The 13,079-nt window shown below is 42.4% G+C and overlaps 2 protein-coding genes across 4 annotated transcripts in view; both read right to left on the reverse strand.

Annotated features, from left to right (window-relative positions):
- LOC308465707 (uncharacterized protein) overlaps positions 1–13,079 on the reverse strand; it is a 109,356-nt gene that overhangs the window by 93,630 nt on the left and 2,647 nt on the right. The gene's annotated exons all lie outside the window — the stretch shown is intronic.
- Positions 1,950–13,079, reverse strand: part of LOC308466018 (uncharacterized protein) — a 33,825-nt gene continuing 22,695 nt past the window's right edge. For 2 of the 3 annotated variants that reach the window (XM_080986558.1, XM_080986557.1), the window contains exons 2-3: positions 12,358–12,531; positions 1,950–5,624 (exon numbers count right to left, since the gene is read on the reverse strand). In XM_080986558.1, the coding sequence (XP_080842684.1) occupies positions 4,504–5,624; positions 12,358–12,490 (1,254 nt within the window). In that variant the 5' untranslated portion in view covers positions 12,491–12,531 and the 3' untranslated portion in view covers positions 1,950–4,503. Of the gene's footprint in view, positions 5,625–12,357; positions 12,532–12,863; positions 12,993–13,079 lie in introns of all 3 variants that reach the window. The other variant, XM_080986556.1, reaches the window with a different exon arrangement.

Genomic DNA, 13,079 nt, shown 5'->3' on the forward strand with positions numbered 1-13,079 from the left:
TGGCAGGAAGAAACCCCCTCTCTCTTTCACATCTGTTAATAATTTAATCTTAATTCTGGGTTTGCCCCCCTGCCAGATAAATTTAGATAATACATTTTGCCATTCCTTAAAACAATTCAACTTGTCAGTGATAGGGAGTACTTGAAACAAAAATAACTTAGGCAATACATTCATCTTTACCGCAGAAATTCGGCCCAACAAAGATAGTTTCAACCTTGTCCAGATGTCCAAATCTCTTTTGATATCCTTCCATAACTTTTCATAGTTCTCTTTATACAAATTCAAATTTTTGCAGTCATATTTACACCCAGATATTTCACCTTTTTCACAAACTTCAGCCCGGTGGTTTCCTCTAAATTAAGTTTTTCATGTATCGTTAAATTTTTTTCTAAGACTTTGGTTTTATTCTTATTCAATTTAAAACCTGCAACTTGTCCAAACTCTTGAATCATAGAATCATAGAGTTGGAAGAGACCACAAGGGCCATCGAGTCCAACCCCCTGCCAAGCAGGAAACACCATCAGAGCACTCCTGACATATGGTTGTCAAGCCTCTGCTTAAAGACCTCCAAAGAAGGAGACTCCACCACACTCCTTGGCAGCAAATTCCACTGTCGAACAGCTCTTACTGTCAGGAAGTTCTTCCTAATGTTTAGGTGGAATCTTCTTTCTTGTAGTTTGGATCCATTGCTGCGTGTCCGCTTCTCTGGAGCAGCAGAAAACAACCTTTCTCCCTCCTCTATGTGACATCCTTTTATATATTGGAACATGGCTATCATATCACCCCTTAACCTCCTCTTCTCCAGGCTAAACACGCCCAGCTCTCTTAGCCGTTCCTCATAAGGCATCGTTTCCAGGCCTTTGACCATTTTGGTTGCCCTCCTCTGGACACGTTCCAGTTTGTCAGTGTCCTTCTTGAACTGTGGTGCCCAGAACTGGACACAGTACTCCAGGTGAGGTCTGACCAGAGCAGAAAACAGTGGCACTATTACTTCCCTTGATCTAGATGCTATACTCCTATTGATGCAGCCCAGAATTGCATTGGCTTTTTTAGCTGCCGTGTCACACTGTTGGCTCATGTCAAGTTTGTGGTCAACCAAGACTCCTAGATCCTTTTCACATGTACTGCTCTCAAGCCAGGTGCCAGCCATCTTGTATTTGTGCCTCTCATTTTTTTTGCCCAAGTGCAATACTTTACATTTCTCCCTGTTAAAATTCATCTTGTTTGTTTTGGCCCAGTTCTCTAATCTGTCAAGGTCGTTTTGAAGTGTGATCCTGTCCTCTGGGGTGCTAGCCACCCCTCCCAGTTTGGTGTCATCTGCAAATTTGATCAGGATGCCCTTGAGTCCATCATCCAAGTCGTTGATAAAGATATTGAATAAGACCGGGCCCAAGACAGAACCCTGTGGCACCCCACTAGTCACTCTTCTCCAGGATGAAGAAGAACCATTGATGAGCACCCTTTGGGTTCGGTCAGTCAGCCAGTTACAAATCCACTGAGTGGTAGCATAGTCAAGACCGCATTTTACCAGCTTCTTTACAAGAATATCATGGGGCACCTTGTCAAATGCCTTGCTGAAATCAAGGTAGGCTATATCCACTGCGTTCCCTTCATCTACCAGGCTTGTAATTCTGTCAAAAAACGAGACAGTGCTTTGATTGCACTGATCTCAGCGTCCTGTAAAGTCAATACCAAATCATCAGCAAACGCTTTTAACTAATATTGTTTAGTTCCCACTACTATGCCTTAACTTCCTCATCTTTCCTTATAATATTCAGCAGCACCTCTAGGACAGAAATAGAAAGCGGGGGGGGGGGAGTGGGCACCCTTTCCTGGTTCCCTTCTCAATCCTAATTTCTTCGGAGACCACATTGTTAATTATAATTTTTGCTTTCTGCTCAAAGTAAATTGCGTTAATACCATTTAGAAAGTTTTGACCGACCCCCATATAACATAAATTCTGTTTCATAAAACTCCAATAAACATTATCAAAGGCTTTCTCTGCATCAATAAACGTTAACATTGCTTTAGTATTCTTTTTTACCTCCAATCTTTCCAGCACATGCACTATGTTCCTAATATAGTGGTACCTCGGGTTAAGTAGTTAATTCGTTCCAGAGGTCCGTTCTTAACCTGAAGCACCACTTTAGCTAATGGGGCCTCCTGCTGCAGCCATGCGATTTCTGTTCTCATCCTGAAGCAAAGTTCTTAACCCAAGGTACTATTTCTGGGTTAGGGGAGTCTGTAACCTGAAGCGTATGTAACCTGAGGTACCACTGTATTATCTTTCATATGCCTCTCAGGTTAAAAACCTGATTGATCTTTATGTATGTGCTTATTCAAAACCTTCTTCAATCTTGTAGCCAAAATGTTTGCAAATATTTTATAATCGACATTCATTAAAGAAATTAGTCAGTAATTCTTTACTTAGAGCTCAAGTATCTGGTTTGGGCTTCAGAGTGATGAATGCCTCTTTCCAGGACTCAGGCACTTTGTCCCCCTGTAAAATCCTGTTACAAACATCCATCAATGGTTGTATCAGCCAATCTTTAAATATTTTATAATTGTAGTGATCAACTATTTTGATATGATTCTTGATAGCAATCCCACCTGATCACTACATATAATATTTGGCTGTTAAACCATCAGGTCCCGTTGCTTTGCCTATTTTCATTTGGTCAATTGCCACTTCAACTTCTTGTATTGTAATCAGTTCATTTAGTAGGTTCTTTTTGTCCGCTGGAATTTTATGCAATCCATTTTTGTCCAAAAACTCTTCCATTTTTTCATTTTCTTCTTTTTCTTTTTTGTAAAGCTGCTTGTAGTACTTTTGAAAGCATATTCTAATCTCTGCTGGGTTCTCAATATTCTTGCCATTCTCCATAATACTGATTATTGTACTCTCCTTCTGTCTCTTTTATTATTGCCAAGCCAATAATTTTCCACATTTATTTGCCAATTCAAGTCTTTTGTTTCATCAATTTAATTTTCCATTCAATTTCTTAGTTTACTATTTGTGAATACTGAAATTATAACGCTTTAATTTCCTTTTGAATCTGTTGGTTTTTGGGGGTTACATCTCAGTTTTTTCTCTTTCTCCTTCAATTGAGACAGAATTTTTTCATTTTACTCATTCTGTGCTTTCTTTCTGATCGAATTCTGTTGAATCAGAAAACCTCACATTACAGCTTTACTTGCATCCCATACGACCCTTGCTTCAATTCCGGGATTCAGGTTCAACTCAAAATAGTCCTTTAGGGTCTTCTGAGCTTTATTTACAATCAAATCATTTCTCAGTAAAGCATCATAACATACATAAAAGGGGATGTCTGGACCAGCCAGTCGGAACTTCCTGTTTCTCCTAGGCTGGGACAGTCTTCCTCTGCATGTGACTAGAGGTGGGCGTGACCTCACCTGCCCAGGCAACAGAAAAGCAGGAGTGTGTTGGGAAAGAATCATTCTGCACAGAAACATGTTTGTACCTTTAAGAACAGTTTTTGTGAGCTCTGGGCTAATTGGTTGCAGCTGGCCATGGCTACAAAAGGAGAAAAGCTGCAGTTTGTACTCTGCCTGCAGGAAAAACACCCACAAGCTTTGCTGTTTGTTGTTTTGAAATAGTCCTTATTTAATTTGGTTTTAAACCAGTCTCATGGAGTCACAGTCTTCTGTCATCTGACACCAGTGAAAAATCCCCCTCTGACAGAGTGGTCAGCCATCTCTCTCTCTCTGACCACATTCGTTGAAGAAGCAACATCTGCTTAGCCTGAGATGCTCTCTCTGCTTCCAGCCAAGAGAGGACAAAAGGACTGTCTCCTTATGGGATAGTTTCTAGGTATATTACTTCTCTAACTTAAGTCTGCCTTCTGGGATCCATTTGTGAACAGAATGTGAGTGAGTAAACTCTTTTTATACTTTTATAGAAGACTGTGTCATGTCTATCTTTTTATGAGGTGATAAAGGGGAATATTGCCAACGAAACGTATTTTAGAGTCTTTAGCGAGCCTGAGCAAACGCATCCGCTGTGCAAGTTTAAAAAGGGGAATGTTACTCTGCTAAATTGTAGAACTTGTTAACACAAGTTGGGAAGGATATAATCAAACAATATATCCTCTCCTGCATCCCTGAACATTCCCACAGCTTTAACTGAAGCTCTTCCCACATTTAAAGCACTTATATTTTCTGACCAGTATGAGTTCTTTGATGGGAAGTGAGACTGAAATTGTGACGAAAGCTCTTTCCACACTCATGGCAATGAAAAGGTTTCTCCCCTGTATGAATTCTGTGATGGAAAGTGAGATGGGTCCTTTGACTGAAGCTCTTCCCACATTCAAAGCACTGATAGGGTTTCTCCCCTGTATGAATTCTTTGATGGAAAGTGAGATGGGTCCTTTGACTGAAGCTCTTCCCACATTCCAAGCACTGATAGGGTTTCTCCCCTGTATGAATTCTTTGATGGGAAGTGAGTTCACCACTCTGACGAAAGCTCTTTCCACATTCTAAGCACTAATAGGGTTTCTCCCCTGTATGAATTCTTTGATGGGAAGTGAGTGCACCACTCTGACGAAAGCTCTTTCCACATTCCAAGCACTGATAGGGTTTCTCCCCTGTATGAATTCTTTGATGGGAAGTGAGTTCACCACTCTGACGAAAGCTCTTTCCACATTCAAAGCATTGATAGGGTTTCTCCCCTGTATGAATTCTTTGATGGGAAGTGAGAGGGGTCCTTTGACTGAAGCTCTTCCCACATTCCAAGCACTGATAGGGTTTCTCCCCTGTATGAATTCTTTGATGGGAAGTGAGTTCACCACTCTGACGAAAGCTCTTTCCACATTCCAAGCACTGATAGGGTTTCTCCCCTGTATGAATTCTTTGATGGAAAGTGAGATGGATCCTTTGACTGAAGCTCTTTCCACATTCCAAGCACTGATAGGGTTTCTCCCCAGTATGAATTCTGTGATGGGAAGTGAGATTATGCTTCTGAATGAAGCTCTTTCCACATTCCAAGCACTGATAGGGTTTCTCCCCTGTATGAATTCTTTGATGGGAAGTGAGATGGAAGCTCTTTCTGAAGCTCTTTCCACATTCCAAGCACTGATAGGGTTTCTCCCCTGTATGAATTCTTTGATGGGAAATGAGTTCACCACTCTGACGAAAGCTCTTTCCACATTCAAAGCACTGATAGGGTTTCTCCCCTGTATGAATTCTTTGATGGGAAGCAAGATTGTTATTCCGACTGAAGCTCTTTCCACATTCCAAGCACTGATAGGGTTTCTCCCCTGTATGAATTCTTTGATGGGAAGTGAGATGGAAGCTCTTTCTGAAGCTCTTTCCACATTCCAAGCACTGATAGGGTTTCTCCCCGGTATGAATTCTTTGATGCAAAGTGAGCTTCCGGCGGTTACTTAAACTCTTTCCACATTCCAAGCACTGATACGATTTCTCCCTACTCTGTGTTATTTCGTGTGAAGTGAGGCTATTCCTTCGAACGAAGCTCTTTCTTTGATGGGAGGTGGAATGGGAGCTCTGACCAATTTTCTCTCCACACTCTGAATATTTATATGACTTCTCCGCTATGTGGATTCTGTTGTGCTCCCCCTTGTTCTTCCCTTCCAATTTAGCACCTTCTGCAATGAAAAGAAAAACTAATTAGCTCCTCAAAAAGAAATGGAGCTCCGTATTATTGAACACAGTTAATGAATGCTTTTGATAGAGGAAGAACTGAAGGGAGTTATTGTCGGAAATCAAGCCTTTATCAGGAGAAAACTGGCAACTCTCCCAGGCACCCGGCTTGGTCTCCTGTTGACCTCCCTGTCTGCTTTCCCGGCAGGATCCAGGCAGAGGTCGCGATAGGCGATCCTTCTCAGCGTGAGAAGAACACACCCCTCTTTCCTGCCCCCCCGGCAGGGGAAAGAGATAGACAGAAACGTATTTACATCGCCTTTATTTCTGTCTTTGCAGCGTTACAGAAAACATGACTGCTCTCTTCATACTCCTGCAGTCGAGAGTGAAACAAAACCTGTACTTTCTGTACAAGAGCAAAAGGAAGAGCTCATATTACACTCTGAGCTAATTCCGGTGCATTGCCCTGTGAAATGACTGTCCCTCTGTTTCCCACGGAACAGTCCCAACATTCCATCATGTGCTGTTTTCAAGCTAGCAGCTCGCGGCTGCATTGCTTCAATATCGTAACATACTCCCCCATATGAATCAATGTGTGCTGCGAGCAAAGCTTGATCCAGAGAAGAAAACAAACAGTTGTTATAAATATAATACTCCCCTGTTGTTTCAGTTCCCCCCTTGGAACTACCCGCCACTGGTTTCCCCAGTGTACCTCTCTGGTTGTCTGACTTCCAAGGAATGAGTGAATCTGCATTACCTTGGCTAGGGAATGTAGTGTTACGCTTAGCAACTCTCTGTTGTGTCTTTGTCTCTGACTTAGACAGAGCTTCAACCTGTCTTGTTGTCAACAATAGTAACACATGCTACAGCAGAGTTAGCAAACTCTTTTGAATACCTCTTGGGTGGTACACCCTTTGTAACTCTCTCGGACCTGCGTATGAGGTGTTGATCCTCTCTGCTCACTGGTTCAGTTTCAAGACTCTTTGGAGAACCAGTTCCAATAGTAAACAGTGGTTCATCCTTCACCTGTGAAGGTCTTTCAATTGTGTGAGATTTCCTCGCAATGACTGTGTCAACTGAGCTCTTTGAGCTATCACTGTCACTCTCAGTACCACTGTAATCAGTAAAATCATCATCATCATCTGAATTGTCCTCAGTGGGAAATGTGTGAACAATTACTCTCTCCTGTTCAGGAGCACTCTCTAGAAATTTTGTGAGAATCACCTGGCCAGATTCAGACAAAATTACTCTGTAGAGACCCTTTTCATAACCCACAAAAATGCCTCTAGCATTCTTTACTCCACCTGGAGCATCAGATTTCACATGAGACCCAAAAACCTTAAAATGGGCAACAGAAGGTTTTATGTGGAATAGCTTTTCAAAAGGAGAACTTCCTAAACCTTTTGAAACCTTTCTCAACCAAGAGTAACAATAACACAATAATGATTCCGCCCAATACTCATGTGGCAAATGTGAACTCAGCAATTGTGCCTTCATGCCATTTTGCAATTCTTTGTTCACTTGCACACAGACACTTTTGTTCCATGCATCTGCTGAAACAGCAGTTTTGTGCCTTATCCCTTTCTTATCCAGGAAATCCTGAAAATCCTGCAAAAGAAAAACTGGCTTTTCATCTGTGAAAAGACAATCAATGTTAGCATCATGAACATTCTTAACCTTGTCACAAAACTCTTTAAACCTTTCTAAGGCTTCTTGTGGTTTCTGCAATATATTTACCCACACATAATGAGAGAAATAATCCACACACACAAGATAATATCTTGCATTGCCTCTAGATGGTGCTAGAGGACCAATCACATCAGCATACACTCGCTGAAATGCCCTGTTAACCTTGGTCACCTTCTTGACGTCCTTCGTCATACCTGCAAGAGAAATCATGTTAGATTCAGATGCATTACAATTTATGCAATCACTTTGATCAAAAGTCAACAAATACAGTCCATCTATCTCTCTGGCAGAAAGATACAGCTCTCCATCTTTGAAGATTTTGCAGCTTTCTCTATCATAGGACAAAGTCAGTCCTTTCTTTGTGATCTGCGAAACACTCAGCAGATTGAACTTTAAATCAGGAACCAAATACACATTGTTAATAGTCAAGTTCAGACTCTCAAGATACACAGTTCCAAACCCGGTCGCTTTCAGCTCCTGGCCATTGGCCTGTTTCACGGTGAAGCTTTGCTTCTTAAACGTTGAAAACAGTTCTGGGCGCGACGTCATGTGTTGTGTGCATCCCGTGTCAAGAACAAAAGCGTTCTCCGTTGAAAATTCGGCTTTTGTTGACAGCAATGCTTTTGCAGGTTTCACCTGGGACTTGGTACGACTTTTGCCTGATGCCTCAGGCTTTGCAGAGCTTCCCCTAGCTCCTTTCTGCTGACGTGGCCTCTTACAGCTCCGCTGAAGATGCCCAGGTTGGCCAGAATTGCGACAACAAACAACATTCAGAGCTTCAGCTTTCTCTTTCCTTGCAATGGCAGTGGGGGTGCTAGAACTCCGAGCCTCTCTCCCCCTGTCAGCAACATCCATTGCAGCAAGTACAGGAACAGCAACAGTTCCTTCACTCCCCCTTTTGGGGTCAAAGCTCTCCTCAGCTTTCGATGAGCTTTCAGGAACTTGGCCAGCGCCATCTTGGCTCTCCCCTTCTGGGGTAGTCAACTTTTGGCTCTTGCTTCTCACTCCAGCTTCACAAGCTTTTCAGAGCTTCTGAGAGAACAAAGCCATCTCAATCTCAAGCCTCAGCTATCTGCTGTGAGCTTGTAAAATCCAAGAGTCTATTGGCTTTTCACTGCGTTGCACTTGGCAGCTAAACGCAGGCTGTTTTGAAAGTCCCTCCAAGAGCAGTGAGATAGCAGACAAAACAAACGCTGGAATTTTTACCAGTGTTTTTCTAGCCTTTTACAGTCCCAGCCCCTTCTCCGTTGGCTAGTAACTTTCCACTTTACTGACGTTTCGTTGCTTAGCAACTGGACTAGCCTTATCAAGAATCAGGAATGCGAGGAATGTGGCTCTCTCTCAGTGCTGGTTTCATTTTCATCCAAAAGCAGACACTCAGTGAACCGAAGAATGCTTCAATTCGCATTCACTCTCACAGCCATAAAATCACCATACCTTGAGGGAATCCGTTGCTCAGCAAAAACACCTCCTCCGGTGCTCAGCCGTCCTTGTAGCTTCCATCTGCCCGCTACCACATTCTTTCTTTATCTCCTTGCAGAGGATGAAGTACGATCCATCAACCTCTCTTGTTGCTTTCATGGATCAAAACCATCCTCTGCTACCAGATGTCGGAAATCAAGCCTTTATCAGGAGAAAACTGGCAACTCTCCCAGGCACCCGGCTTGGTCTCCTGTTGACCTCCCTGTCTGCTTTCCCGGCAGGATCCAGGCAGAGGTCGCGATAGGCGATCCTTCTCAGCGTGAGAAGAACACACCCCTCTTTCCTGCCCCCCCGGCAGGGGAAAGAGATAGACAGAAACGTATTTACATCGCCTTTATTTCTGTCTTTGCAGCGTTACAGAAAACATGACTGCTCTCTTCATACTCCTGCAGTCGAGAGTGAAACAAAACCTGTACTTTCTGTACAAGAGCAAAAGGAAGAGCTCATATTACACTCTGAGCTAATTCCTGTGCATTGCCCTGTGAAATGACTGTCCCTCTGTTTCCCAAGGAACAGTCCTAACATTCCATCATGTGCTGTTTTCAAGCTAGCAGCTAGCAGCTCACGGCTGCATTGCTTCAATATCGTAACCGTTATATGTGAGGCCTTACTATATTTTTCACTTCCTTAGTTGGCTGGTATTAACTGAGATATTGCTTGGCTTTTATCTGGGATAGATTTTGTTTGGCTCAATCCTGGAATCCACTCCATCTCCAAGGTCAGTCATCTCTTTGGTCAATCAAATGCAAACAGAAGCAAAAACAACAAACCTGACAGAAGTTACTTCAACTTCCCTAAAAACTCTGAAGCTCTGGGTGAAAAATATTGCAGAGGTATAAATGTGATTTATGAGAAGCAGGAGGCTAGTCTGATAATTAATAGTGTCAAGACAGAACGCTTTCCAGTGGAGAAGGGCACCAGACAAGGATGTCCTCTCTCACCTTTATTTTTTAGATTGAAGTTAGAAATATTGTTGTAAGGAAAGACAAAGAGATCATAGGAATAACATTGGGAAAAGAGGTTTATAAGATCAGGGCCTTTGCGGATGATATTTTGTTAACAACAGAAGAACCAGAAGCAAGTATCACTAAAGCAATAAAGATAATATATGATTTTGGCAAGGTGTCTGGCTTTAAAATGAATATGGAAAAAACAAAACTTACAGATCGTTAAGAAAGCAAAATACTTGGGTATAGATCTAACTATGAAGAATATCTATCTGTACAAAAATAATTATGAGAATGTTTGGAAAGGAATAAGTAAAGCTTTTGAAACCTGGAGTAGATTAAAGTCTTCATAATTAAAATGAATGTCCTGCCAAAAATGCTATATATACCAATTATAAATAAAGAGAATTGCTTTGAAGAATGGAGGAAAGATATAACGAGATTTATATGGCAAGGAGAAAACCCGCGGATAAAGTATAAATTATTGACAGAAAGAAAGGAAAGGCGAGGATTAGCATTGCCAAATTTAAAATTATATTATGAAGCGGAATGTTTAATTTGGGTAAGAGATTGGATTAGATTGGAAAAAACGAATATATTGGATCTTGAAAGTTTTAATAATAGATACAGATGGCATGCGTATCTTAAAAGTAAAAGGCAATAAAGAATTTACAAGTCATACATTAAGAGCTGCATTATATAAAGTTTGGAACAAATATAGATCACATCTGGAACCACAGACACCTTGGTGGATATCACCGCTGGAGGCATATGCTATCAAAAAATGGAATATGAGGACAAATTGGCCAACAAATAGACAATTCTTGGAAGAGGAACAGGGGAAACTGAGATTAAATCCTATGAAGACATATGGCAATATGAAGTTGACAGATGGTAGTATGTACAACTTAGAAGTATTCTCAACTCGGATCAAAAGAAAGGATTTGCAAAAGAAGATTCGAAATTTAACTTTACAGTGATACAGAAGAACGAGAAATTGTTATCCAAAACATATAATCTTTTATTGGACTGGGAACTGATGGAGGAAGAAGTGAAAGAAACGATGATTAAATGGTCTCAGGATCTCGGACATACTATCTATCTAGAGCAATGGGAGAAACTCTGGCGAGAGGATATACGATTTACTGCCTCATATACAATCAAAGAAAATTTTGTAAAGATGTTCTATAGGTGGTACTTAACGCCAGTTAAGCTGGCAAAGATATACAAAATAAAATCCAACCTCTGTTGGAGATGTGGTGGAGAAATACGAACAACAATACATATGTGGTGGAGGTGTGAGGAAATTAAGAAATTTGGGATAGTAGTACACGAAGAACTAAAGAAGATGGGGAAAATATCAATAACAAAGAAACCAGAGACATATCTCCTTGGACTGATAGATGAAGAGATACCACGGGGTGGGGGAAGAATTTTTCTATATGCAAGTACTATGAGGAGAATCAGAACTTACAGGGTTAAACAGTTCTGTGTGAGGTCCCACATTCTGAGGTGTGGTTTTGTTCACATACGGGAATCTTTCTTTGTGTGGGAGTTGCTTTCATTTTTAGCTGTTGAGCCGAGGAGATGTCCGCTCGATCTCCAGGTTGATTTATGATGTTTTTCTGTACAATGATTAAAACTTCTTAGATGAGCAAGAAGCCTGCGTACAGCCTTGGATTTATCACCCACCCAAGGCACGACCGCTGCTGCGAAACTCGGCTTGGAGCCAGGAAGACAGCTTCAGGCTCACAGTTGGCACGGAGAGTGGGCACAGGAAAGTGTGGCGGACGCCATTACATTCCACAAGTGCAGCTGCTAGAATAGTGATTGCTGCTCGGTGGAAGTCACAAACTATACCCACAAAGGAGGAATGGATTTGTAAACTAAATGAATATTTAATTTGGGCAAAATTAACTGCTATAAGAAGAAATCAGTCGAACAAAAATTTAAAAAGGAGTGGAAATGTTTTGATGACTATACGGCAAAATATTGCTCAAAAAAAGAGACGCTAATATGCCTAGATTAAAATGTGAAGTACTGGATGGAAGAAAAATTAGTAAGGAAAGATAATAAGAATATATAGGTGATTTGATAAGGTTGTGGAATTCAAAGATTATTGTAAATTGTATAATATGGAGGAAATCGAGTGGGGGCGGAGGGAAGTGGGAGGAGGGAGAAAAGGATAATATGATGGATTGAGGAAATTGAAATGTCAATGTATGGGGGGATGGGGAGGAAATGGTGTTGGCTTTGGTACATCTCTATTGTAATGCAATATGTGAAAACTAATCTTTTAAAAAAAGAGTCGTGGGTTCTAGTGCTGCGCGACGGATCAGTGTCTGACATTGGTAAGGCATTCGGATCACAGAACTGGTTTTAGACATTTTGAGCTGCCAATTCATCACGGTGGCCGGGGAGCTGTGATCTATTCCTAGCTCAAATTGCCTGCAGATGACAAAGGAGCAGGCAGGCAGGCAGGTGGGGGAGCCCGAAAAGGTGCTGCCCTTTTCCATCTCCATCTGCCTGCCTGCCTCCCCCCACCCCCAAGCTGAGCAAGCCCCAATTCCTCCCCAGCTCCATCCATCCACGTCCCCATCTTCCCTCCCCTGGAACTCACCAGATCTCTCGGAGGTCCCTGGGAGTGAGTGCTCAGAGGTTGTGGGGAGGGATGCAGGAGACAACCTGACCAGGTCATCCGTCCATCTTCCCTCTTCCATCTCCTCTAGCTTGACAGGATCAGTCTCACTCATCCTTCCTGAAGAGTCAACGAGCCAAAAGAAGCTGCAGGGTCCTGGGAGAGAGGAAGAAGCAAAGGGAGCCTCAGAGGCCCTGCAGGGATTCTCCTGCCCTAGATATTCTCCTGCCCCTGGAGAAGCACAAATGGGGCGGCCCCTTCTCATCAGAAGCCCCATTTCGAAACCTCTCCAGTGGTTTCAATTTCCCCTGTTTGCTAATCACCCCACTTCGTAAGGCTGGCAAGGTCTGTCCAGTAGTGACCTCAAGGTAGAACCCCTTGAACTCAGTGGGGACACAACTTGGTGCCAAACCCAGTCACCACCCTGTCCCCAAGCCTGAAAACTGCAACCCCAGAGCATGGGCAGAAAATAGATGAGTAGCCATTACCTGTAGGTGCCCCCATGCTAGGTGCTTTGTATAGAGAGCCCTGCTGACGCTCTTTGAGCTCCCTCATCGCAAGCCAGGCAGATGTTGTGGCCATATTTGCCTCTGTCTGGGGTTGCATGGGGACCAAATCTGTATGTGGAAGCAGAGGAGCTGGCGATGCCACATTTTTGAAACGCAGCCCTCCCCCTTCAATATTCCCTGTGCTAATACACCATC

The sequence above is a fragment of the Podarcis pityusensis genome, assembly GCF_964106645.2.
Source record: "Podarcis pityusensis genome assembly, chromosome: 2".
Classification (NCBI taxonomy): Eukaryota; Metazoa; Chordata; class Lepidosauria; order Squamata; family Lacertidae; genus Podarcis; species Podarcis pityusensis.